This window comes from Trachypithecus francoisi, unplaced genomic scaffold (genome assembly GCF_009764315.1).
Source record: "Trachypithecus francoisi isolate TF-2019V2 unplaced genomic scaffold, Tfra_2.0 Lachesis_group12, whole genome shotgun sequence".
Taxonomy (NCBI): domain Eukaryota; kingdom Metazoa; phylum Chordata; class Mammalia; order Primates; family Cercopithecidae; genus Trachypithecus; species Trachypithecus francoisi.
In genome coordinates, this window is record NW_022681457.1 from 87191305 (window position 1) to 87218761 (window position 27457).

General features: G+C 51.5%; 2 protein-coding genes across 8 annotated transcripts in view; one reads left to right on the plus strand and one right to left on the minus strand.

Moving 5' to 3' along the window:
* Positions 1–2171: 2171 nt before the first annotated feature.
* Positions 2172–12004, minus strand: ZC3H12A (zinc finger CCCH-type containing 12A). 4 transcript variants are annotated; one of them, XM_033227079.1, is made up of 7 exons: positions 11869–12004; positions 10594–11080; positions 6099–6238; positions 4699–4933; positions 4003–4109; positions 3623–3808; positions 2172–3529 (listed from the first exon to the last, which is right to left on the minus strand). In XM_033227079.1, exons 2-7 carry the CDS (start codon positions 11040–11042, stop codon positions 2934–2936), a joined length of 1713 nt encoding a protein of 570 aa, XP_033082970.1. In that variant the 5' UTR covers positions 11043–11080; positions 11869–12004; the 3' UTR covers positions 2172–2933. The 4 variants fall into 4 exon arrangements, with proteins under 4 accessions (XP_033082970.1, XP_033082968.1, XP_033082969.1 ...); XM_033227077.1 differs by having other exon boundaries at positions 2172–3808; XM_033227078.1 differs by having other exon boundaries at positions 2172–3808; positions 10594–11077; positions 11869–12003.
* The window catches only part of LOC117092861, a 129068-nt gene continuing 113499 nt past the window's right edge, over positions 11889–27457 (plus strand). For 3 of the 4 annotated variants that reach the window (XM_033227084.1, XM_033227081.1, XM_033227085.1), the window contains exon 1: positions 11889–12309. In XM_033227084.1, the coding sequence (XP_033082975.1) occupies positions 11904–12309 (406 nt within the window). In that variant the 5' untranslated portion in view covers positions 11889–11903. The remainder of the gene's footprint in view (positions 12310–27457) is intronic. The other variant, XM_033227082.1, reaches the window with a different exon arrangement.

Consider the following 27457-nt stretch of genomic DNA (forward strand, 5'->3'; position numbering starts at 1 on the left):
AGGGATCTTTCATCCCATTGTGGGCTCATTTGCCTGCTAGGGAGGCTGGAGGTTTTCTGAGGACAGATTGGCCATAGTCACCCTGGCTTCACTCCAAGAGGGGTTAACCCGTGTGTGTGAGACAGAACTCACAATAAAACTCAGGGTTCGGCCCCCTCTGGTGAGAGCCCAAGGGCAAGGTGGGGGGCCTGCGGGGGTGTGGGGGAGGGCAGGCAGGAGACTGTTCTCTGTGAGCTCCCCGGGATCATTTCCCAATAGTGCCAGAATTTGCATACTCACTGGTTTCCCCATCAGCTTCTGGCTCCTGGAACCAGGAAAACAAGAGGAGGAAAGAGCAACTGGGGCAGCTCCCCAGAGTTTGATCTCTTCCAGCACGCACAAGTCACATTCCATCCCTGTCCCCGTCTCCGAGGGAAGCTGCCTCTGAAGAGGCAGGAAGCTGAGGCTCTGAGAGAGAAGTGGGTTGCCCAGGGCTGCATCGCTAGTGATGGGCGCTTGAATCCAGGGCCCCTCCCTCCCCTCCTTTCACAGGAACTGAGTTATTCTCCTCTCAAATCTAGAAAGAGGCAAGGACCATCGTATCCCTTTTACAGGTGGGGAGACTGAAGCCCTGTGAGCAAATACCACCTACCTAAGCTGCTTGAATGGGCAGTGGAGCAAGAGGTGATGGGGAGAACTTTGGAGTTAGAGCCGAAGTCATGGGAAAGAAACAGAAACAGCTGGGGTACTGGGCCTGGTAGCCTCAGAGTCACTCTTCCTGGCAGACTGAGAAAGAGGCCTGCATCTAAGCCTGCCTGGAAAGCACAGGATGCAAGCTCAGACCAGCAGGGCATGGAACTGACCAGTCCTCCCCAGATCCCAGCCCCTCAGGCACATGCCACGTGGGCTCTGCCACCCTTACTGGTGCCTGTCAGTGAACCAGCAGGGCCAGACTCGACCTCCAGACATGGCACAGTCAGCCAGGACCTGCTACCCACTGCCCGTCCCTCCCCACATACAGCAGAAGCAGCAAATGGCCCAGAGTTCAGCTCTGGTCTAGAAGGAAGTAAGCAAGTATGAACTCCCAAGGCTATGGCCAGCTGGCAGCTGGGATGGGAAGTGGGGTGAGAACACTCCGTTTCTTCCAGGCAGCCTAAAGCTCCACTGGTGTGCAGAGACAGAGGGGGCTTGGCAGGTGGGGTTGCTGGGCATCTGCTGCTGACCAGGTAGGTAGGGTGGTCCTTTCAGCTGCTATGCTGGAGGGATTCCTCTTTTTTTTTTGTTTGTTTTTGAGACAGGGTCTCACTTTGTTACCCAGGCTGGAGCATAGTGGTGCAATCATGGCTCACTGCAGTCTCTACCTCCTGAGGTTCAAGTGATCCTCCTACATAGCCCAAGTAGCTGGGACTACAGGTGTATGCCACCACGCCCAGCCAATTTTGTATTTTTTGTAGAGATAGACCTTCCCTGTGTTGGCCAGGATGGTCTCGAACTCCTCAGCTCAAGCAATCCGCCCACCTTGGCTCCCAACTGTTAGGATTACAGGCGTGAGCCAACATGCCTGGCCTGGAAGGATTCCTTTGTGGATGTTGAAACCTAGGAGAGTTGTGAGGTGTGGGGCTGAGGGTACCTTTACCTCCCCCATCCCTGCAGGGCCCTGGGTTGCTGCAAACTATTGTCCAGACCCACCCCTCCTGTCCCCCCTGGTCTGGGGACCAGAACCAGGACTCAAGGCCCCAGTCTGTCCTTGCTCTGTGGGGCCTTGGGCAAGTCACTCAGCATTGCCAAGTGGCTGATAATGAACTGGACAGTCTGGTATTTTAGCTTCCTGTCCCACAAAACAAACAGAAGCCCAAGTATATTGTAAATAAGATTTCTTTTTGCAGATAAAACTAGACTCCAAGCCCTTTTACACTTTTGCAGCCTAACTGCCCCCTGCAGCTGCCTGCCCACTTGTGCGTCCATGGGCCCCTCCTAACAAGGCCCAGACCAAGGCCTCGGGAAAGATGCCCCATCCCCAAGGGGCTAAGCATTCCTGGTGAATGTTAGAAATCTTCCTTCCAGAGAAGGGTCAGGGAGCTGGTGTGGAAGGGCTTCCTCCTGGGGTGAAGGAGGTCAGGGTGCACACCTGCTGGCCTTTCCTCACCCAGAGGCCAGCCCAACGCCCTGAGTGTAACAAAGACAATCACCTCTTGAAAGGGCTCGCATTGATTGTACTTTATTGATGTATTACCGGAGGTAAGGACTTTCTGCTTAAAATATTTAAAATTTACATGTGTACACATACACATGTTCCCCACCTGTGGGGAAGGGCGAGATGACTCTGAATAGAGGATGGAGGAGGAGGAGGAGCGTGTAGACAGAGGGCCCTTGACCCTTACAGGGGCAGTGGGATAAGGAACAGAGTGGGGCAGAAGGTAGGTTATTAAGAAGCATCTTGCTTACTGACATGAAGCCACGTGCCCAGCGAGAGCACGGATGAGGCCTCATTGGCGTAGAGGAGGCCCTTGGAGGGCGGGCACACAGTGCCCAACTAGCCAGCCAAGGCCAACGTCCTAGGGGTAGAGCGGAAGTGGGGTGGCGTGCACAGGGCACCCAGCCCAGGCCTCTGCTGCCCCCACCTCTCTCCCCACCCTCCGAGAGAAAAGACGGTTTGGGCCTCAGCCATGGACTGACGCCGTTACCGGCAGCGTCTCCTTAAACTACAGAGATACAATGTGTATCAACAGGGTGATCGTTTCTGACCCACTCAGGCAGACAGCCAGAGGTGCTGCATGGGCCAGAACCAATCCTACAGTATCTTTGGTTTGTGGGTTTCCTTCCCAACTTGAATCCTCCCTCTGTCCAGTCTCCAGGGTGGGCCTCAGGGCTGGGAATGGGCTGCTCGATGGCCCAAGGCTCAGCCTGACAGCCCGTGGAGGCTGGGGGTGCTGCCCTTGCCAGCCACGGGCAGCTTACTCACTGGGGTGCTGGGACTTGTAAGAGAGGATCTCGGCAGCCAGCTGCTGGGGGTCCAGGAGCTGTGGGAAGCGCCCCATCACGGCCTCCACCAGGTGCGGGGGAAACACACCACACAGCTTGGTATACACGCTGGCCTGCTCCTTGGCCAGGCTGCCTGCCCTGCCCCACGGGCTCCTGCCAGCCCCTGGGCTCTGCACTGGGGGCTCTTGAAGGACTGGTGTGGGTGGGGGCAGTGGGTATGGTTCAGACCAGTACTCTCGAGGTGGAAAGGCAGGGGGCGGAGGTGGGTAGTCGGCAGGGACACTGAAGTGGCCAGCACCCATGGCCCGGCCAAAGGCAGAGAAGGCCGCAGTGGCTGGGAGCTCAGATCCATAGGGACTGTAGCCCGTGTAAGGGGCTCGGCGTGGGCCTGGCTCACCAGGGCCTCCTCCTCGAACCCCCCACAGTTCCGACATCTGGCTCTCCAGGGAGCCAATGCCGGAGTCCAGGCAATCCTGGGAGACGTACGGGAGTGAGTCCAGAGTCTGCGGGAGCCAGTCTGTGGGCCCGAAGCTGCTGCCACTGCCCCCACTAGGTGGGAGGCTCCTGCCTGATGGGGCATAGGTCTGTGTTAGACCCTCCTGGCGGGGCCCTGGGGATCCCTGGGCCCCCAGCTTCTTCCCATCCAGGCTGCATTGCTCACTTTCGGTTAGCAGAGAACTGGACTGGGACGAAGGTGAAGGCCGCCGGCCACTTTTGTCCTTGCTTGGGGCCCTGGGGGGTGAGAGGAGAGCATTGGCGCGGAGCTCATCTGCCACAGAGCGCTGGGGGCAGCTTGGCCGCTCTGGGTGGAAAAATCGGCACTTGATCCCGTAGGTGCATTTCCTCCCTGCAAGAGGAATCAAGAGGGACTCTAAGCAGAGGCACTTCAGAACCAGGGGTGAGAGCAGGGAAGGTGTGGCACAGGACATGGGGTTGGGTGGTCCAATGGTAGAGGTCCCCAAGAGGAAAACGGCACAGGCAGACAGGTGAGAGGAGGGGCAGGAGTGAGGAGGGCCGGGGAGGGCAGGCTGGGTTCCGTACCATAGGGACACGGCTGCTTCCTGTGCTCCAAAGTGAGTGGCTTCTTACGCAGGAAGTTGTCCAGGCTGGGCCCGTGCCGGCCCAGTGGGTCATCAGGAGGCATAAACCTGCAGAGGGTGCAAAGAACTCTCTGGAGGTGGGAGCCATGCAGGGACTTCTAATTGCTGAGAAGGGGCCGATGGCAAGCCTTGCTGGGAAGAACAGGAGAGTGACACCTAAAACTGGGGCCTGTCCAGGACCCCCTAAAACTGCTCTCTGGGTGGGATCATACCAAGGGAGGAGAAAGGAATCCCCGGTCTAGAGGGCCACAGCCCATGGGCACCTTTAGGGGAACTCTCTCTGAGGTCATCGGGGGGATGGCAGCTCATACCCACTGGCCCATGGCTTCTGCTCGAGAGATGCCATGTTGGTTCGTAGAGAGGCCACCTGGAACCCCAACCACATCCCCTCATAAGTGCTACGGCTCTATCTCCCAAATTAGCCATTCTCTCCACCCCACAGCCTGCCGGTCCTGGTCTGATTTTGCCTATGTGCTGAGCTGTCCGTCTCACTCTCAAAGCTGCCTGGAGCGAAGACCACAACCTCCCATGGCTGCAGGGCCCCGCAGAGCCCAGCCCCCAGCTCCACCCCTGCCAAGGGCATCTCTGGCTTCCCCTGTGGACCCCAAGTCCATCAGGGCCTCTGGGAGGAACATACTTGTCATTGACGAAGGAGTACATGAGCAGCCGCTCCTCGATGAAGCGCTTCCACTCCTGCCGCTCGCCCTGGAGGTCACGGTACGTGTCGTTGGAAACCACGATCCCATCAGATTCGTAGGCCAGCTTCACGATGAATCTGTCGTCATAGCACACCACCCGCTTGCCACCCACGCGCCGCGATGGTGTGAACACCAGGATCTTCTTCTTCTCCAGTTCCCACAGGATGTGCTGGTCTGGGAGGTGACGGGAACACACAGGTCAGGGCCCAGCGGGACCCAGAGCCAGGCCTACAGAGCTCCCTAACCTGCTGGTGGCCATGCACAGGAGCTGTTAACGCCAAGGTCACGGGGGCAAGAACTAGCTCTGCCGAGGCCTCTTCCACACCCCAGCCCCTCCCTTGGCCCAGCACAGTTTGCTGCCTGAAGACCAAGAACATCTGAGCACAGACGCCAGGGCCTGCACGGCAAAGGCTCCAAGCACAGAGCTGGCCTTGCTCCTTTTCTCCCTCTGGACATCAGGCCTGTTCAAGCCAGATGTGGTCTTGGCTTTGGCTTTCATCCAGCCTGTTCTGAGGGGTCCGTGAATGAGCCCCAGCTTGCTCTGGGGTGGGAGAAGTATTTTGGTTCTGTCCCTTGCATTGCCAGGACAAGGTCGCTAAATCCCATGGTGGGGAAAGGTCAGGCCACTCACCATGCCCCACCTGGGGTGCTGCTGGGACCACAGGGACACAGATGTGAGGAAGTGGAAAGGGCCCCTCTTCCTGGAGCCTGCAGTCCCGGACAGCCTGCTCCTAGATCTCAAGACTTCTAGAGAAACTGATTCAGTTTTTACCTCCAAAAGCTGGGGGCTCTTGCAAGAACAGTGGTAACAGCTAACATATACTGAGCGTCTACCACGTGCCAGGTACTCTTCTCAGCACTTAACTATGTGTTAACTTATACAATCTCATGAGGAAGGCGCTGCTGTCAACATCCTCCGCTGACAGTGACCCCATGTTTCAGATGAGGAGCACATGGAGCAGGGCTAACAGAGATCCCTGCCCAGGCCAGGGTGCCAAGAGGGGACAGAGCCAGGATTCCAACTCTGGATGTCTTGACTCAGAGCCCACAGGCTTAACCACTATGTGGCACTGCCCCTCTACCACTGGGGAGGTTGAAAGAGCGACCTGCCCACCAGTAGGATGAGGGAGGGGCCCCACATCTGAGGCAGAAGACTAGACAAGATGACCTCCAATGACCACCGTTCAGAGCAGGTTGCTAAGGACAGAAAAAACTGAGAAAAGAAATGCTGGTCCCTGCTTGAGTTCTAGAAGTTAGGCCACTCCCAGAGGGTCTCTCTTGGGGAGAACCAGGGCTGCTGGGGCAGTAAGACCATCCCACCTCCAGAGGCACCACTCACCTGTGATGGGCACATCGGGCCGAGGCTGCTCCTTCCTCCAGGATGGCACAAACACTGTGATGTCTGTGTGGCCCCGCTCCAGAAACCAGTTCACTGCCAGAAGGATGCCCCGGCAGGAGAAGACCTCCTTGTTCCCATGGCTGGGAGGGAGAGGAGGACAGGGTTAGCCCACACTGATGGCCAGCCTGCCACCCCCTAGGCCTGAGCAGCAGGAGGGGAGCTGTCACACCCCACCCCTGCCCTGGCTTTCGTGGTGGTGGTGAGCAGCCCCTTCCCCTTTGGAGTAGCCAGCCCCTTCCTCTTTCCCTAGGGCTCAGGCCCTGGCCCTCTGCAGGTGGGGCCCAAGGCCAAGGACTCCATTCCCAGTGCCAGTTCCCACAACTCCAGGATGGCCAGGCCCCGCTGGGACTTTCCCTGAGGCTCCATCTCCTGAAAGTGAGGAAGCGCCCAGGAAGCTGGCAGCACTGCTCCCCACGGTGGGGGAGGGCCAGGCCACTTGCAACACACCTGGGGGTGGGGGAAAGGTGCCGGGAGACTTCTGGTTCCTGCCCCACCCGGCAAGCTGCCGGGACCACAGGGACAGACGTACACATGCACACTGAGTCACCACCCCTCCTTCGCCTCTTGCAGCGTGGGTGGGGGCGGGGGAAGCACCGGCTGGGCTGACTGAGGAGAAACCAGATTGCTCCGGATTAAAGTTCAGTCCTCACACACACCTCAGGGACTGGGGCCTGAGAAGGGCAAAGGGGAAGGGGCTGGCAACTCCAGCCTTCAGCGTGGGATAGAAAGCGCCAGAGTGGAGCAGGCTCCCCTTTCAGTCTGAAAGTGAAAGGGTACTACTTTTCCTCCCAAGATGGCAATTCTCCCAAACGCCTTTCACCCCAAGGCTGAAAGACCATCAGGAAGACGCCGGGGGACTCTTAGCAAGGACAGCTGAGTGAGGCATGGGCCCTGCCTTGGTCTCAGACCAGGCCGCGCCCCACCCACAGGTGGCTGCACCCAGAAGGACGCCTGGTGGGGTTCCTGGGCTGCTGCAGCTCTCCGTTCCTCTATCTGAAAATGGGCCCAGCAGTCTGCAGTTTCCTTAAGAGGGGTCAGTCAGCAGGACAGCTTTCCTGGTGGCTTCAGGCCAAAGATGGCCCTGCAAAGTAGGGGTTCCAACTGGATTTCCTGGGGGATGGAGGACTGGGGCTTGGGGCTCCCAGGTAACACTAAGTGTCATGGAAGAGCTCCTAGGACCAGCAGCCCCACCTCTCACTGCCCCCTCAGTGAACAGCTTAGACTCTCATATTTGGCAAATAAAATAGAATAAATGTTACGCAAAAGAGGCAAGTCCAGGGCCTACCACATCCTGTGGGTGTCTTTAACGGGAGTGGGGGAGGTAAGGGGTGATAGCTGGAGCCTTAAGAGAAGGTAGGGCAGCTGGGGGCCATGGAGGCTGTTTGGGGGCAAGGCTGGGGCACCAGGGTCTGAAGGTCTCTAAATTGTAGGGGAGACAAAGTTCAGCCCAGGGCAGCACTCATCCTCCCCTGATCTCCCCGCCCCATCTGCCAGCCTGCTTATAAGAAAAGTTCCCATTTGCTGAGAGCTGTGAACCAGGCCCTGTTCTAAGCGCCTAACACTGAATCATCAGCAAGCTTGTGAGGAGGGCACTATACCACCATCATCCCCTTCCCTGTTTTTCAGATGAAAACTGTGGTCCAGAGAAGGCAGCTTAGTCACCAGGGTCACATAGCAGTAACGGTGGAACAGCGATGCAGGCCCAGGACCTGTGCCTATCACCACCCTGTACGTTAATGCTCAGGTAGGTATAAAGGCAGACATAGACCCTGATCACAGGGAATGAGCAGGGGTTCGCAGGCACCGAACTCCCACTGGCAGCCAGATATATGGCTTCATTCTTATAGGGCTTGCTACCGTGAAGGAAAGGAAGGCTCTGGGACTCGTCCAAGGTCACCTGGCTAGTGGTAAGAGACAGTCAGAACTGGAACCCAGGTCTGGGCCACTGGGTTGCCTTCCTGTCTCTAACAGAAGACCCAGAATTTGGGAGAACAAAGCTTCCAAAATTGAGTTTGAACAAAGTGTGTTATAAGAGACAGGTGGCGAACGGGAGAAACAATGCTGGGGGCAAACTCCTGCTCTTCCTTCAAAACGCTTGTGAGATGTCACTGCCTCTGAGAAGCCTTCCCTGACCTTCCACAATGTGTCAGGTCCCTGGTCTGTGTCTTCACAATGCCCAGTGCTTCCCCCATCACATCACCCCCTTCCCTGGGCCTTCTGCCCTGCCTCTCAAAACCGTGGCAGCTGGGTCACCCCAGGCCTGGCTCCTTCTCTCAGGTATGCAGTGTGCGCATGTATCCACCCACCCGCCTCCCTCCAGGCACGTGATCCTAGGCTGGTATCTTGGAGCCTTGGGAACTAATGGGATGCCAGGGCTCCCAGGGCAGTGCACTGCCTCTGGGCATTGAAAATCTTGGCTGGGGACAAGTCGGTTCTCAGCAGCCCTAGCACCTGAATATTCCCTCAGCAGATGGAAAAACTGTGATCAGTGGGTGCTATCAGAGCCCTCTTGGTAGAGCACACGAGGCCTGGACTGCCTCCCTACAGCTAGCTTTAGTCTGTTTCACTGCACTGGAGGAAGCGCTGCTGGCACAGGAAAACCAGACATCCCTGCCCCCACCCCAGTCCTCTTTGCCCGTAAGGTCAGGGTCCCCCAGCCTGGCGAAGCAGACACTGATAGGAAGTGTGTGTAGAGGACTCCAGCTAGACTGCTCCTTCCCCAGGACAGAGGGCAGGGCTGGGCCAGTCTCCCCAGGTGAAAAGATATGCCTGGGCTGGGCCTGGCGAGTGGAGAAAAATTCCCTTAGAAGGAAACAGAGGTGAATTTCCCCATAATTTGCATATGATGGGGCTAGCCCGCCTGCCTCTGGGGAGGAGGGGGGTGGCCGGGCAGGAACCAAGTAGCAGCTGAGACAGGAAGTTTGAGGCTGGAATTCCCCTCCTGCCACTACCCCAGCTCAGAAACCCCCGAGGTGGGTGCGTGGCTCTGCTTCTCAGGAGCAGGCTCCTCTGAGCACCCCCCAACATCACAGCCCCTCCTCCCATGTCCCTCCTCCTTCTGGATACAAACACACACCGCACTCGGCTGCTCCCAAGGCTCAGCCGCTCCTGGCCCACGCCTCCAGAGGAAGGAGTCATACAGATCCAACCTAGCTCCTAGCCCAGCCACATGAGGCTGGACACTGAGAGGGACCCCCGCTAATCTCGAAGCACAGGCTGTAACCTGCTGCCTCTTGGCATAGAAACTGGATTTTCTCAGCCTCCCACCCAGGCTCAGCCCAAGTCAGAGAGAGAAAGACTGGCCTGAAGGTGACAGAAGGAGGGAAGAGGCCTCAGCTGCATGCCTGCTGAGCCGGGCCAGGGCCAGCTGGACAGTGAACTTGTCCCACGGGGGCCACAAATCAGAGAGGGCAGAGGCCGATGTCATGCCAGCTTTGGGTAGCCCACCTAGGAGCTCCCTCGGGGCAGCCAGGAAAGCAGCCCTTCCCAGCCCTGTGTCTGGGGTCTCCCCATCCATGCTAATAGGAACTTTTCCCAGTGAGCCATCCACCCAGCACTGACTCATCGGCCTGCCTGGGAGGGAACTGGGAAAAAAGTGGGGCCAGAGGGTGGGGCCTGGATTGACAGGAGAAGTCTGGGTTCCCCAAGGTCAGCAGCAGTCCTGGCTTCCCCCTCTGCCCCTACCTCCCCACCCCATTCCTGTGCTTGGGGATGGGGGTGGGAGTCACTGGGGGCTGAGCCCTGGCTCTGGCCCCAGGGAACCTCCAGAGACCAGTCCAGCCCAGGCTGCTTCAGCTGAATCAGTGCGGATCCAAGTCGCAGCTCACCTGAGGCCAGAGTATTAGGCCACCGGCCCACAACCCATGTAAAACTGGACCCAGCCTTGAGGTCACTCTTGGACATAGTCGCTGGACCTGTTTTCGTGGGAGCCCAGGTCTGAGACAAGAAGGCCTCAGAAGCCCAGCCCCTGAAATAACAACAACAACAACTGCTTACTACCACTGCCTGCTACCACTACTTTGGTTCCTGAACGCTTGCTCCTCTCCAGGACCCACATAACCCCTCCTCACAACACCCACCTGAGGAGATCAGGTTCAGAGGGGTGAGTGAGCTGCTGCGTAAGGGTTGGTCCCCTTTACAGCCCTGCCTCACATTGCAGGAGAGGAGCGGAGACACAGTGCTGGCCTCAGGGAGGGACCCACAGCATGAGGCGAGCTCTGTGGACAGAGGGACCTGGGCTGGAACCCTGCCTCTGTCACCAGTAGTGCGACCCTAGGCAAGCCTCATAGAAGGCTTTCCCTCCCTCTAGACCAGTCCCTAAGAAGACAGTCACTCCTTCCAGCCCACCAGAGCTGCAGACAGTCATCCTTCTATGTGTCCTGGCCACAGGAGAGATGCGAACCTCATGTGTCTTGGCCACAGAAGCGACACTTACCTCATGGCTACGTTGCTCCCATCGATGACCACTGGTCTCAGGTCACTGCCCTCCTTGTCCTCCTCTGGGAGTGGAGGTTCCAGGTTGGCAGCCTTAGGGGTGCCCCCACCCCGCGGGACTAGAGGGAGCTGAGGGCAGGGGTCCGGTGAGGCCTGGCGCTCCCGCTCGGTGGCCGTCCCGTGTTTCACCAGCTCGCCCAGCACCGTGTTGGTGTCTGCCTGGACGCCCAGCTTCTGTAGGACGCTGTGGATCTCCGTGGATGAATAGCCCAGCTTCCGGAAGAAGTCCACCTTCATCTGCAGTTCCACGGCCGAGGCCTCCTCAGCTGCCGGCTCTTGGGCTGGCCTGGGGGTGCCCTGACGGCTGTGGCTATGGCTGTCCTCAAATTCCCACAGACTCATGGTGGGGCTGGCTTCCAGGACAGGCTTCTCTCCACAGGGGCCACTCATAGCTCAGACTCCTGGAAGGCACCACGCCACAGCTCCTACTGAACAACCAACAGGGTTAGGGACAGGGAATAGCGCTCTCTCCCACCCTCCCATCCCCACACCCAGCAGGATGAGGGATGGGTGGCACTACACACTACATCATGTTATTAGTTCAGGTTGTCCTCTCAAAAGCTCTCCCAGCTAGGCATTCCCATTTCCATTCTATAAAGGGAGAAACTGAGGCACAGACATTAAAAACTTGGTCAAGGTCATCCAGCTGTTAGCTGGTGGCTCGAAGATCGGAACTTAGTCTGAACTAAGACTGGAACTGCCCCAGCTGGAAAGACTCGAATCCCCACGGCAACCCAGGGGGCCCAGAAGGCGGGACGGGGTTCTCAGACGGAATCCTGGGGTTGGAAGTGCGTTGCGAGGCCCGGGGCTTCCCCACTGGGGCCATCGCTTTCGCCCACCCGTCCAGCACTCAGAGCTCAGGCCCAAGCAGCGCAAGGCCCGTGGCCGGACTCCCGGAGCCCGGGAGGGCAAGTTTCCGGGGTGACCCGCGGGGAGAAAAGTTGCTGGGAAACTCTGGTTGGCTGCCGGGAGCTGGTGACGCCGAGGCTGTCCCGGCCCGAGACCCGAGCCCGCTCGGCCCCCGATCCGGACCCTGGTGCTCTTCTCCGACTCTCTCAACTTGGGCTAAGTTGGAGGGGTACTGAGGCACGGCGGGCTGGGTAACAGGACCCCGCCCTTCCCCTCCCCTCCCCTCCCCTCGGCTCGGCTCGGACCCCGCCGGAGCGCTCCCTGCCGCCTCCCCGCCGAGGCCCGCGCCCTCCCCGCCGCGCCTCACCCCGCCGAGCGCCAGCCGCGGCCGGCGGCGTCTCCATGGGGCCGAATCCCAGGGGTAAGGCCGGCGGCTCCTTTATATGGGGCGGCGCGCGGGCAGGTAGTGGTGAAGCGCTGACGCGGAAGCGGGCAAGGGGCGGGCCCGTCCGGAACCGCCCTGGGGGCGGAGCTTCGAGTCCCTTCCTGCTCCGCCCCTCGAGTCGCGGTCCCGCCCCCGCGGCCGCTGCGCGCCGGACGACGCCAACCAGGGGGTCAGGGTCCTGGGGACACCGCCTCAAGGCCGCGGCGGCGATGAGCTCCGAGCGGGACACTGGCGGCCCGAACGCGCAAGATAAGCACGGACTGAACCAGGTACACGCACCTGCCGGGGGCGCACTGACCCAGGTGCGGACGGCGGTACCAGGAGAAGTAAAGCCGCGAACACTAGGACCTAAGAACTTGACAGGTACATCCTGCCTGATGAAGCTATGGTCAGGTGCGCATCGAGTGAATCAGGTACACAGAGGTTGGTCCACGCACCTTGGAGGCAGGTCCATGGTTATAAAGACAGGTACATCCAGACAGGCCCTTTCCAGATGGAGTCAGGCCCCCTCAAGACACACTGTACTTGAAGCCATCACAGAGAGGTGGGCCACCCCCAGGGACAGGTACACTTTTCCTGAAATCTGTACCTTACTAGGACCGAAAGGCAGGTTCAACCAACAGATGCACAATGACTGAGGCAGAAAACCAGGCAAAAGAGGCCCATTTACCCCTATCACCACATGAGTGTCCACACAAGAATTCTGTCACCCACACCGCAGAACTCACTGACCGCCCTCACTGGAGGAACACCCTTGCTCCGTGAAGATGCTTTTAGTTTCCCAGATCAGACCTGATTTCTCGCATGAGCACAGCACTTTACTGTATCTACTCGCGGGCTTACAGACAGAGGTCATTATGCTGATGTTACCCTTGAGAAATTCTGCGCTAAACTGCCCCAGCTGGAAAGACTCGAACCGGGATGGAGAGCTCCTATTCTAGTGCTCCTATTATTTGCCGTTTTGTGAACCACGGGTGATTGAGGGCAGAGGGGAGCCTGGCTTCCAGTATGTGTGTGTGTGTGTGTGTGTGTGAGAGAGAGAGAGAGAGAAAACACAGAGCCCACACGCGGGAGGACAGAGCCGCATGCCATCAGTGCTTACCATGTGCCAGTCCTTTCTTACATTCTCTATCTCATCATAGGCATGTGTCCTATAAGTGCTAGTGTTATAATAAATACTTTATTATAAAAGACACCATAGACACAACTGTACATGTACAGCTTAAAGGATAATAGTAATAATTTAAAAAGCCATGTATCTATCACTTAACTTAAAAAATAGACCAGTGCCAGTACCTTGAGGCCCTCTGGGTGCCCCCATCACAGCCTTCTCCCGACATCCTGAAGAACTAGTTTCCTGAATTTTAATTGTGCTAGTCATTCTCTTGCTTTTCTTGTAGTTTTACCACCTTTGTATGCATCCCTAAATGGGATATTGTATAGTTTTGCTATTTTTTACTTTGTGTAAATGGAATCATTCCATAATTATGTGACTTCCTTTTTCATACAGGATTATATTTTCAAAAATCCATTTTGATTGCCTGCATACCTGTAATTTATTTTACTACTGAATAGTGTCCCGTTTTATGAATATACCACTGGTTACTTATTCATTCACCTGTTGTTGGATGTTGTTTCTAGGATTTTTTTTTCTATTACAAAGACTGTGCTTTGGATATTCTTGTATGTATCTTAATGAAATTGTACAGCGGAGAAAATGGATGTTCAGAGATTCAGAAAGGTGAAGTCACTAGGGGCTGGTGGAGCTGGAACTCATGTAGCTCTCTCCAAGGCAGTCCATCTCCCCATCCACACCTGCTTGTTCAGGAGGCCACCAAAGACCTCAGCGAGTCAGGCATGTGCGTCTCTAGCTGGGCCCTGAGGCTGTTCCTCTGGGCTTGCCTGCCCCTACCTAGCCGTGTTCCTGCTTTGTTGCCTGGTCATCTTTGAAGACCCAAAAGTGTTCCCTTCTCTGTGTCCCCCAGGCACAGCAGCTCCAGGGGCTTGGCAACCTGAGGAGAGAGGCCCCCTGCCTTGTGAGCCGCGTACAGCTCACATCCCTTGCTGGGCACCTCACATGCTTGCTGTCACTCCAGCTGAGTACAGTGCTGGCTGCACCCCTAATCTCACAAAAACCCCTTTTACAGATGAGAAGAGCTCAGTTATGTTAAGCGTTTATTTGCTATTGTAACTATCTTTACGATAGTAAAAATATTAAGTGATGTGTCCAGGTTAATAACGATAATGACAATACTAATCCATCACGGAGATAATGCCTCCCATTTATAGAGTGCTCACTGGGTGGTAGGCACAGGCCAGTGCCTTGCAGACACTTTTGGGCCTCTGCTCTGCTTCTTCTTTGGTTCAGAGTGTCCTTCCCTCCCTGCTACTCAGCCGCTTGCTGGCCAGTTCCATTCATCATTTGGATGATGTCACCTCCTCTGTGAGGCCAGCCAAGACTCCTTTGATGCTGGTTGTACCCTCCTAAGTGTCCCCACAACACCCTGCCTATGTCCCAATGTGTTAGGTTGTCTTTGCCAGCCTGGGACCTCCTCTGGAGCTGCAACAAGACCAGACTCTGCTCCTGCTCCCAGACCCTCTGCTGCCCAGCCCTGTGCCAGTAGGAGCCAGCAGGACCGGGCGATGAGTCATGCTGCTCCCTGCCCTCCCAGAGAGAGCCACAGTCTCACTGTTTTCCGGCTCATGTTCCTTCCCAAGAAGCTGACTGTCTTCTACAGAACCCAGGGCTTCTTCGGGGAACCCCTGCTCCATTTACAGCTGGATTTTGCAAACTTTGGCCCTAATCTCTAGGAACCCTCTGATGCCAAGCCCACACAAACCCCTCCGCCTCTCATACGCCTGTCTTGGCAGCTGGACTGGCTAACTTCCTTCCTGGAGCCTGCCTGGCCTCCCACTATCTATCTGCCTGTGCCCAGGCAGCCTAGGTGGGGTCTGCAAAGCTTGTGGACTGGTCACTGTCTGAGGGTGGTGGGGGGTTGGGAGGTGAGGTTGGAGAGGGAAAGGTCCCAGAAATGACCTTGACTTTCAGTTACTTCACTGGGCAGCTCAGCCTAGGGAAGACCCAGGAACTGGGCTACCTCTGTAGAAAGGCTGGGCCGGCTGCCCTCAAGCCTTAGCAGAGTGGCTGCTGAGGTGATGTTTAAATTCAACAAGGCCTCCTGGAAGTGAAGAAAGGACCAGATCCCTCCCATGTTTGAGACTCTTGGTATATTTCAACAAGACATGTCACAGCAGGGCTACAAAAATCAATGTGTGTTTTAAATGGTAACTGAACAAATTAACTCTTTTTTTTTTTAATCATGCACTTAAATGTAGTGCAATATATTTGGACTATTGACAAGATAATTGGAGAACTTGTTTTAAAAATACATTATTTCCTTGGAGAGATGGCTGACTTTTTAGGGCTGGGACAGGGAAAAGATGAGCCGGGAGTGTGTTGTGGTGCCAGGGAGTTAGGAAGTGCTCAAAACGCGAAAGGATGGGAGTGCGTCAAAGAGATCCAGGAGCCAGAACAGCTCCCTATGGCCAAAGCTGGAGCAAATGAGCAAGGGAATACATAATAGGATAATACTGAATTATAACCCAAAGTATAAATAAATATTTATACTGATATAAATATTTTTTTTTTGTTTTCAGAGCCAGGTTGCCCAGGCTTGAGTGCAGTGCCGTGATCGTAGCTCACTATAACCTTGAACTCCTGGGCTTAAACGATCCTCCTGCTTCAGCCTCCTGAGTAGCTAGGACTACAGTTGTGCACCACCAAGCCTGGCAAATTTAAAAATTTTTTTGTGGAGATGGGGATCTCGCTATGTTGCCCAAGCTGGTCGTGAACTCCTGGGCTGAAACAATCCTCCACCTTGGTCCCCCAAAGTGCTAGGATTACAGGCATGAGCCACCACACCCAGCCCCGATTTAAAGAAATTGTTGAATCAATAACCAACTGAGGGAGAAGAGGTAAATCTTCCTTACAGAAGAATTTCCAATAATGAATGCAGATTCTTTCTCCTCTAGGAGGTGGAGCTTAATTATTCATTTCCCTTCCCTTTCCTGTACACTGGACTCAGGACTTGCTTCTAAATAATAGAGTAGGGAAAGAGAAGAATAGTAACTATGCAACGGAGAAACCTACAGACACCGCTTTAACCAAGGGCTCAAGGTTAACATCACCAGTGATAAGTCTAGTGGCTATCATGTAGCTAACTCTGCCCCATCCACACCATGACATATGACCAGAAGGATACTTCACCTCTGTGGTGTTCTTTCTAAAACCCTGTAACCCCAGAGAAAAAGATTAGACAAACCCAAATTAAAGGATGTTCTGCAAAATACCTGACTAGGACTCCTCAAAACTGTCAAGGTTGTAAGAAGCACAGAAATAATTAAAGCATTGTGAAAAAGAAAAAAATCAAAAGCACAGAAAGACAGCAGCAGCCATGGACCAGAGGACAGCGGACATGGTGCCTAGATGCAGGATGCCACTCTAGGTCATGTCGTGGAGCAGAGAGAGCAGGAACAGAGAGGCTAGTGAAATCCAAATAAGGTCTGCAGTTATGTTACTAATGACGGGCTAATGTGGGATTTTTGAGTTTTGAGAAATGTACCAGGGTGGTGTAAGATAACATTAGGGGAAACCGAAACTGGAGGTCGGATATTCGGGAACTCTCTGTACTATCTTCGCAACTCTTCTGTAAACCTAAAGTTAATTCCAAAATTCAGAAATTAGGCTGAGGCAGGCGGATCACCTGAGATCAGGAGACCAGCCTGACCAACATGGTGAAACCCCGTCTCTACTAAAAATACACAAATTAGCTGGGCGTGGTGGTGGACACCTGTAATCCCAACTACTTGGGAGGCTGAGGCAGGAGAATCACTTGAACTGGGGAGGCAGGGATTGAAGTGAGCTGAGATTGCACCACTGCACTCCAACCTGGGCGACAGAGCAAGATTCCGTTTCAAGCAAACAAACAAACAAAACACAAAAACAAAAACCCCGAATTCAGAAGTTTATTTGGTAGCTATATATATATATATACACACACACACACAGTTACCAAGAGAAATGTACCAGGGTGGTGTAAGATAACATTAGGGGAAACTGAAACTGGAGGATAGGTATTCAGGACCTCTGCACTATCTTCACAACTCTTCTGTAAACCTAAAGTTAATTCCAAAATTCAGAAGATATATGTATATTTACCATATATTATATATATTTACCATATACATTATATATATCTACCATATATATTTATGTGTGTATATGTGTGTGTATCTATATAATTTTATGGGCCTTACAGATGGTGTGTTTTGGTGTTTTGGTGTTAGGCCAACCATCTCTGTTCAGTTCTCTTGGTCTGCATCCTGTGTCTGAGGACAGTCCTATTTGGAGATAGCATCCGAAGTCTAAACTTGCAGCCTTTTTGTCTATGGAGCCCTGGCCAGCTCCTGTCTCTCCTCTTCTCTCTCAACCAACCCCCATGCTGCAACCCCTCCTCCCTGTGTCTGAACCCTCAAGTCAGACTGTTAGAGCTAGGAGGTCTCATAGAGATATAGGGATTGATTAGGCTAAATCTTTTGTTTCTTTTTGTTTTTTTTTTTGAGACGGAGTCTCTCACTCTCACCCAAGCTGGAGTGCAGTGGCACAATCTCAGCTCAGTGCAACCTCCACCTCCCGGGTTCAAGCAATTCTCGTGCCTCAGCTCCCCACGTAGCTGGGACTACAGGTGTGTGCCACCACACCTGGCTTTTTTATTTTTGTATTTTTTTAGTAGAGACGGGGTTTCACCATGTTGGCCAGGCTGGTCTCAAACTCCTGACCTCAAGTGATCCGCTGGCCTCCACTTCCCAAAGTGCTAGGATTATAAACATGAGCCACCACATCTGGCCTTGAATCTTTTGTTTCATAGATGAGGAAACTGAAAGAGAAAGAGGAAAGGGACTTGCCCCTGGTCACGTCCAAGTTAATCTGGGCAGAGCCGAGAATGGGACTAGTCAGACTTTCTCTGTCCCGGGATCCCTGGCCCCATTTGCCACAGAGATGTGGGTCAGACCCACACAGGTGCTCTGAAGTATTGGTGACTCACCTGGGGACCTGATTAGGGCAATGTTAAATTCAAAGGAAGGGCTGAATGCCAAGTATTAGTTGGGAAGAATGGTTTGGAGTGGAAATTTCTGCTTTGATCTCACTGTGCATGCCTTAACAGGTGAATCCCACCGGTTTTGAAGATCCAGGAAAAGGCATGGCCTGAAAATGGATAAAAGATTGAGTCTGTCTCTGCCCCCTACTCTTACCCCCAGAGCTATTGCAGTAAAGGGGCCAGAGAGGATTCTGCAAAGCCCTGAGCATGTGAAGGGGGTTGGGTCCTCAGTTTTGGGGTTGAACACTTCCTAATGTGCACTGGGGACACCACTCTGGTGATAGACTCAAAGCTGCTGGAGAACCCACATAGCCTTTCCTGAAGCCTAGAGAGTAGGGGATGGGGCTGAAGTGGCCCTGCCGCTGAGGCTGCTATGTGGACATTCCCGTCTTCTGGCCTAGGAGGGGGAAGTGCCTCCCTTTCTGTGTTTCCATAATGAACTGGGATGGTCTGTGCCACCATTGTCTCCCCATCTGACTGTGGCTCCTTGAGGACGGCCCCGAGTCTCACTGTCCTCTGCATTCCCAGCACAGGACCTGGCACGGATGTTGGTAAATGTTTGCTGAGTCAATGCATGCCTGAGCTGAAGTGGTTCCAGTTATGTTTTGCTGTGTACATGTCTGTTGTACCCTCTTTGCCATGTCCAGCTCGTGGACCTCCCCTTGCATTTGAAAAAAGCACAGGGAAGTTGGCTGGAAGGGAGCTCAAGGCTCACCTGGGGTCTCCAGCTGAGCCATCTGTGAAGGTTCAGATGGGAGTGGAGAACTAGAAGCTGAACATAGATGAACTTGCAACCAGGGCAGATCTAACCAGTCAGGAGCTTGCAGTGGCTGGACTGACGTCAGCTCATGTGGTCAGTGTGGCCACCCACAGATGGAGTGGTCATAGTGAGCACCTCACAAGATATGGGGATCACTAATGCGCCGTTCACATGGTGGTCATCTGTTCTGATGGCAGTTAGAGATACAACTGGCCAGTAAACATGTTGTAGGAGACTTGCTGGTGCTGGTTGTCTCTCCTGCCCCCTTTGCTGGATTCCCTATTCCTAACGGTTCTGGAAATTTCTCAGCCGTGTAATCTGGTCAGAAAGGACCCTATTCCAGGGGTGGGGCCTAACTGCCTGAGGCAAATCAGAATATTTCTTTTTCTTTTCTTTCTTTTTTTTTTTTGAGTTGGAGTCTCACTTTGTCGCCCAGGCTGGAGTGCGGTGGCGCGATCTTGGCTCACTGCAACCTCCGCCTCCCAGGTTTAAGCAATTCTCCTGCCTCAGCCTCCTGAGTAGCTGGGATTACAGGCTCCTGCCACCATCCCCGGCTAGTTTTTGTATTTTTAGTAGAGATGGGGTTTCACCATACTGGCCAGGCTGGTCTCCTGGCCAGGCTGGTCTCAAACTCTTGATCTCGTGATCCGCCTGCCTGAGACTCCCAAAGTGCTGGGATTATAGGCGTGAGCCACTGTGCCTGGCCTGCAAATCAGAATGTTTCTTAGTTAGTTTTTTTTTTTTTTTTAAATGAGATGGGATCTCACTCTGTCACCCAGGCTGGAGGGCAGTAGCATGATCTCAGCTCGCTGTAGCCTCCGTCTCCCAGGCTCAAGTGATCCTCCCACCTCAGCCTCCTGAGTAGCTGGGATCACAGGTACATACCACCACAGCCGGCCATTTTTTGTATTTTTAGTAGAGATGGGGTTTCCCCATGTTGCGCAGGCTAGTCTTGAACTCCTGAGCTCAGGCAATCCACCTGTCTTGGCCTCTCAAAGTGCCTGGGATTATAGGCGTAAGCCACTGCACCCAGCCCAATCAGAATATTTCATCCTTTAGGCTACAGTAATTGGTCAGAGAAACGTATAGGTCCCAAATCAGGCCAACCAGAGTGAATAAGTGAAAAAAAATTTTATATTTTTTTTGTAGAGATGGAGTTTCACTATGTTGTCCAGGCTGGTCTCGAACTCCTAGACTCAAGTTAGCACCCGCCTTGGCCTCCCAAAGTGCTGGGATTACAGGCGTGAGCCACCATGCCTGGTCTAATTCGATTCTGAGTGTTTTCTTTGAGCTAACTGGGAATCCAACTATTTCTTGCTAATTACAAATGAGAAAAGCAAGTATTGCCAGGAGCTTCTCGCAGCCACCTTGTGACACATCATAGAAGATAGAGCCAAGAGACTGAAAGAAAATAGGTAACAGCTGCTAGATCAAACCTTACCTAAAGCTACCCCTGGTTCTAGGCTTGTTGGTTATCTAAGCCCACAAGTTCTGTCACACCAAAGATATCCCTTTTAATGGTAATAATAATTACTTAATTACTAAGTATATAATAATTACCTAAATACAGCTTAGGAGATAAAATCTTAGAAAATATGAGATCTGTTTGGCAATAATAAAACACTCATAGTGAAAAGGTCAGTGGAATGCTGAATCAGCTCAAGCTCAGCTGCCTGACACATGACAAATATAAGACCTAGAGAGGCCGTGAGACTTGTTCAAGGTTTTACAGCTGCTTAGTAGGGCCTCCTGACCCACAGTCCACTAATTTTTTTTTTTTTTTTTGAGATGGAGTCTAGCTCTGTCGCCAGGGCTGGAGTGCAGTGGCCAGATCTCAGCTCACTGCAAGCTCCGCCCCCCGGGTTTACGCCATTCTCCGGCCTCAGCCTCCCGAGTAGCTGGGACTACAGGCATCCGCCACCTCGCCCAGCTCATTTTTTATATTTTTTAGTAGAGACGGGGTTTCACGGTGTTAGCCAGGATGGTCTCGATCTCCTGACCTCGTGATCCGCCCGTCTCGGCCTCCCAAAGTGCTGGGATTACAGGCTTGAGCCACCTTGCCCGGCCCATAGTCCACTAATTCTTAATTGTTTTTCTTTTATTTCTTTTTTTGAGACAGGGTATCACTCTGTTGCCCAGCTGTAGTGCAGTGGCGTGATCTTGGCTCACTGCAACCTCCACCTCCCAGGTTCAAGCAATTCTCTTGCCTCAGCCTCCTGAGTAGCTGGGATTACAAGTGTGTGCCACCTTGCCCAGCTAAATTTTATATTTTTTTTGTAGAGATGGAGTTTCACTATGTTGTCCAGGCTGGTCTCGAACTCCTAGACTCAAGTTAGCACCCGCCTTGGCCTCCCAAAGTGCTGGGATTACAGGCGTGAGCCACCATGCCTGGTCTAATTCTTAATGTTTAATGATAATTGGAGTGCTTGAATTTCTTTGCATTCCCAGTGAAATCATCACTACATGTTTTCTCTCTTGTCTTGCCTATCTTTCCAAGAGGCAGAGAAGGAATGTTAATATTTCTCTTGATTTTGTAAATAGGGAGGTAGAAACCCAGAAAGGCTTAAAGATTTGCCAAAGATTACAGCAGGGTAGCGGTGAAACTGGTCCTAGGAGCCACATGTGCTGAATGCCATTTAGGGTTCAGCCCCTCTATCCCACCCCTTATGCCAGCCACCTCTGCTTCCATGAGAGTAGGAGTAAAGATTAGGGGTAGTGTGGGGACCTTTCTTGGCCTTGCTTCTTAGTGGCCGAGTGATTAAAGAGGACATTGCCTTGTACAGGCCAAAGAAGTGATTATGGGCCTTGAGAGACAGGTTCTTCCCCCCAACCTTAGGAAAACCAAGGTTATAATATTTCTGTTGCCAGAGCCTCCAAAAGGGAGGCCAACCGAGAGAGATGGAGGCTGTATGCATGGGATTCTGGTCTCACAATCCCTGTGACCCCAGCTCTGACACCTACCCTCTCCTGCCCCCAAAGCCTTCTATGGCTCCCCAACCTTTTCAGCAGCCACAGGGCTGATGTGTTTGGCTGCACAGGTGTTGCACTGAACAATTTTGGATTCTGATCTGTATGGCGCCTCTGGAGTTGTGCAGTTCACAGCTTGCACAACTGTACACGGCAGGCCTTGGTTGCCTTTCTTGATGTTTGGACATTCAGATCATTTTCACAGCAATCAATGACCTTACAAACCCTTTTAAAAAATAAATTCATTTCATCATTTTTACAAGATGTAGAAGATACGTTGAGAAAATTTATTTTGTTTTAGATCAGTCTGATCCCAAGGATTGTATTAGAAAGTGTATATGTAAAAAGATGCATTATTTTTAAAGGCTACTTTTGACCATTTTCTACTTAATAAAGTGATGCCTACTGTTTAATAGAATTTATATCTGTCAGGGGAGTTTTAGGGAAAAAAGAATTTAATTTTATGAGGAAAAGCAAGGTTTACAGACAAATTAATTAAAAATAATTTGTCAGGCTTGATTTGGGAACTGAATGTATACTGAAATTATTATTGTAGATTGAAATTTAAATACATGCTATGAATTACAAAAATAAATATACTTTCAGGCCGGGTGTGGTGGCTCACACCTGTAATCCCAGCACTTTGGGAGCCTGAGGCAAGTGGATCACTTGAGGTCACGAGTTTGAGACCAGGCTGGCCAACATGGTGAAACCCCGTCTCTACTAAAAATGCAAAAATTAGCTGGGCGTGGTGGCTCACGCCTGTAATCCCAGCTACTCAGGAGGCTGGGGAAAATCACTTGAACCCGGGAGGCGGAGGTTGCAGTGAGCTGAGATTGCACCACTGCACTCCAACCTGGGTAACAGAGTGAGACTCTGTCTCAGAAAACAAACAAACAAAAACAAAAATAAATATACTTTCAATACATAGGGGTTTAGAACATTTGCATCTTATACTTCATTTTTGTGATTTATTTAGTTATTTTAAAAACAAACTTTGTGCTTGGTTCCTAAATGAAGAGATAAGAGAGAGGATATCAGTCCTCAAACAACCCATTTCAACTTGAATAACTGTTATTTCCAAAAAATGAAAAGCTAAAATGACCACATTTTCTCTTAAAATGTTCATTTTTGAAGTTCTAGATTTTTTTTTTTTTTGGTCAGGCGCGGTGGCTCATGCCTGTAATCCCAGCACTTTGGGAGGCTGAGGTGGGTGGATCCCCTGAGGTCAGGAGTTCAAGACCAGCTTGACCAACATGGAGAAACCCCATCTCTACTAAAAATGCAAAATTAGCCGGGTGTGGTGGCACACACCTGTAATCCCAGCTACTCGGGAGGCTGAGGCAGGAGAATTGCTTGAACCTGGGAGGCAGAGGTTGCAGTGAGCCGAGATCACGCCACTGCACTCCAGCCTGGGCAACAAGAGGGAAACTCCATCTCAGAAAAAAAGAAAAAAGTTTTGATCCATTAGCAATGTAGAGGTTCAAAAAGTGCAGGGATGTTTATGGCAGTAACAGAATCCCTTTTCCCTGGTCTTTAAAGTGGCTCTGCTATCTAGGAACATGCAAAGTTAGCAGTTTCTTATGTCTCTTCTCAGATGGAATCTCTGCGTCCGGGAGCAAATGTTTGCACATATATATTCGGCTTTGTTTCTTTCTTTTTCTTATTTCTGAGGATATCTTGCTCCAGATTTTTTTCTCTCTTTTCCTTTTTTGTTCTTATTTCTGAGGCGTTGCTCTTTATTTTTATATAAACGAAGCTCTTTCTATAACCAGCTGCACCTTGCTTTTCTCACTTAAAAATAAACCTTTGAAGTAATTCCAATCAGTACATGTTAACCTGCCTCGTTACTGTTAACAGCTGACAAATATTCCATTGGAAGAATGTACCATAATTTATTTAGGCAGCTTTTGACTGATTAAACATTTTGTTTTATTCCACTCTTTTTTTTTTTTTTTTTTGAGATAGGGTCTTCTGTCACCCAGGCTGGAGTGCAGTGGTGTGATCTTGGCTCACTGCAGCCTAACCTCCCAGGCTGAAGCCATTCTCCCACCTCAGCCTCCCGAGTAGCTGGGACTACAGGCATGCACCACCATGCCCAGCTAATTTTTTTTTTTTTAGATAGAGTCTTGCTCAGTTGCCCAGGCCAGAGTGCCGTGGCACAATCTCTGCTCACTGCAACCTCCACCTCCCTAGTTGAAGTGATTCTCCTGCCTCAGCCTCCTGAGTAGCTGGGATTACAGATGCCCACCATCACACCCTGCTAGTTTTTGTATTTTTAGTAAAGACGGGATTTCACCATGTTGGCCAGGCTGCTCTTGAACTCCTGACCTCAAGTGATCCACCTGCCTCAGCCTTCCAAAGTGTTAGGATTACAGGCATGAGCCACCGCTCCCAGCCCTGGCTAATTTTTGTATTTTTTGTTGAGACAGGGTTTCGCCATGGTGCCCAGGCTGGTCTCCAGTTTTTGGGCTCAAGTGATCCTCCTGCCTTGGCCTCCCAAACTGCTAGGATTACAGGTGTGAGCCACCACACCCAGCCTCTCGTTACTGTTAACAGCTGAAAAATATTCCACTAGAAGGATGTACCATAATTTAGGCAGTTTTTGACTGATAAACATTTAGTTTTTTCCCAGTCTTTACTATCACAAACAATACTGCAACGTCTGCCTCCGTCTGTGTATCACTTTGCAACTGTGCAAATATGTAGCAGGGTAAATTCCTCTTACTGAGTTAAACAGTTTGTTGATTTAGTAGGGCTGCCATCCCAAAGTACAAACTGGGCAGCTTAAGCAACAGAAATCTATTGTCTCAGTTCTGGAAGCTGGGATCCCAAGGTCAAGATGTCAGCAGAATTGGTTCCTTCCGAGGGCTGTAAGGAAGAACCTGTTCCATGCCTTTCCCACGGCTTCTGGTGGTTTGCTGGCAATAGTTGGCATATTTTGACTTGTAGAAACATTACCCCAATGTCTACCTTGATGTTCACATGGTGGTTTTCCTGTGTATTTTTCTATGTCCAAATTTCCTGTTCTCATAAGGACTCGTCATATTGTATGACCTCATCTGAGTGAATTACATCTGCAATGACCCTATTTCTAAATAAGGTCACATTCTGAGGTACTGGGGCTTAGGACCTGAACATATGCATTTTTGGGGATGCAATTCAGCCTATAACAAAGGGTATATAACCATTTACTTTTAGAAAAATATTGCTAAATACCCTCTTCATAGAAATTGTACCATTGGCTGGGTGCAGTGGCTTATGCCTACAATCCTAGCACTTCGGGTGGCTGAGGTGTGCAGCTTGCTTGAGTCCATGAGTTCAAGATCAGCCTAGGCAACATGGTGAAATCCTGTCTCTACGAAAAAAGAAAAAAAAAAAAAACAAAAAAGAAAAAAAAAAAACAAAGCTGGGCATGGTGATGCACATCTGTAGTCCCAGTGACTTGGGAGGCTGAGGTGGAAGGATCGATTGAGCCCAGGAGGCTGAGGCTGTAGTGAGCCATGATCACACCACTGCACTCCAGGCTGTGACAGAGTGAGACCAAGAAGAAAGAAATTGTACCGTTACCTTCCCAACAGCCTTGCCAACACAGTGGGCCATCACACATTTTGATTTTTGCCAGGCTGGTAGGTGTCTCATTGTATTCCAATGTGCATTCCATTTCTAAGTGTGGATGAGAGTTCTCTTATATATTTAAGACCAATTTGCATTGTTTTTGCATCCAGTTGTTTATATCATTTGCTTTTCTTTTCTTTTTTTTTTTTTTTGAGACGTAGTCTCACTCTGTCGCCTGGTCTGGAGTGCAGCGGCATGATCTTGGCTCACTGCAACCTCTGCCTCCTGGGTTCAAGCGATTCTCCTGCCTCAGCCTCCCAAGTGGCTGGGACTACAGGTGCCAACAAACACTCCCAGCTAATTTTTTTGTATTTTTAGTAGAGACGGGGTTTCACTATGTTGGGCAGGCTGGTCTCAAACGCCTGACCTTGTGATCCGCCTCCCTCGGCCTCCCAGAGTGCTGGGATTACAGGCGTGAGCCACTGCGCCCAGCCTCATTTGCTTATTTTTCCATTGAATTACTGGTCTTTTATCCTTATTGATTTGTAGAAGCTCTTTAAATGTAAAAGAAATTAGCTGTCTGTGATATGTTTCAGATGTTTCTTTTCCTGTCAATTGTTATTTGACTTTGTATATGAATTTCGTTTTTCTTTTTCCTTTCTTTCTTTTTTTTTTTTTTGGAAACAGGTCTTGCTCTGTTGTCTGTTGGCCAGGCTGGAGTGCAGTGGTGTGGTCCCAGCTCACTGCAGCCTTGACCTCCTGGGCTCAAGCGATCCTCCCACCTCAGCCTCCCAAGTAGCTGGGACTATAGGCACACACTATAGTCCCAGCTAATATATAGACCCAGCTAATTTTTGTATTTTTTGTAGAGATGGGGTTTCATCATGTTGTCCAGGCTGGTTTCAAATTCCTAGGCTCAAGCAATCTGCCCACTTTGGCCTCTCAAAGTGCTGGGATTACAGATGTAAACCACCATTCTCACCTTTTTTTTTTTTTAACCAGGAAAAAATGTTGAATTATTTTGTATACAAACATCATTTGCTTTTATGGTTTTGGGGTTTTCTGTGATATTTAAGAAGGTCTTGTCTTGCCGGGTGTGGTGGCTCACACCTGTAATCCCAACACTTTGGGAGGCCAAGGTGGGGGGGATCACCTGAGGTCAGAAATTCAAGACCAGCCTGACCAACATGGAGAAACCCCGTCTCTACTGAAAATACAAAATTAGCCAGGTGTGGTGGCGCATGCCTGTAATCCCAGCTACTCAGGAGGCTGAGGCAGGAGAATCACTTGAACCTGGGAGGCGGAGGTTGCCGTGAGTCGAGATTATGCTATTGCACTTTAGCCTGGGCAACAAGCGCAAAACTCCATCTCAAAACAAACAAATAGACAGACAAAAAAGAAGGTCTTCTCTATGGTTATGATACAAATTCTCCTATTTTGTTAAACACACTTACGGTTTCATTTTTATGTATAATTTTTTGACCCATTGAAATTTATTTTGGCATAAGGTAAAAGGTAGGAACCCAATTTAGTTATCCTGGTGGATACTTGGTGGTCCCAATGGCATTTATCAACCAATATGTGAGAACTGTAGTTAGATATAAATAGTGTATAGATACGGGGAAGTTGCAGAAATATTTTCATTACAAATTTCCTAATAACTTGTATTGAAGCATCAGTGTGGTTTTAGAAGTTTTGTCTTTGACAAGTGATCTACTACGAGTATAGACTATACATTTGTTATTATAATAAAAGTAGTTTAGGCGATGTGTGGTGGCTCACGCCTGTATTCCCAGCAACTTGGGAGGCTGAGGCAGGCAGATTACTTGAGGCCAGGAGTTTGAGACCAGCCTGGCCAACATGGTGAAACCCCATCTCTACTAAAAATACAAAAATTAGATGGGTGCAGTGGTGCATGCCTGGCTGTCCCAGCTACTTGGGAGGTTGTGGCCTAAGAACTGCTTGTGCCTGGAAGGCAGAGGTTGTGGTGAGCTGAGATCTGACCACTGCACCCCAGCCTGGGTGACAGAGTGAGACTGTCTTAAAAAAAAAAAAAAAAAAAAAAAGA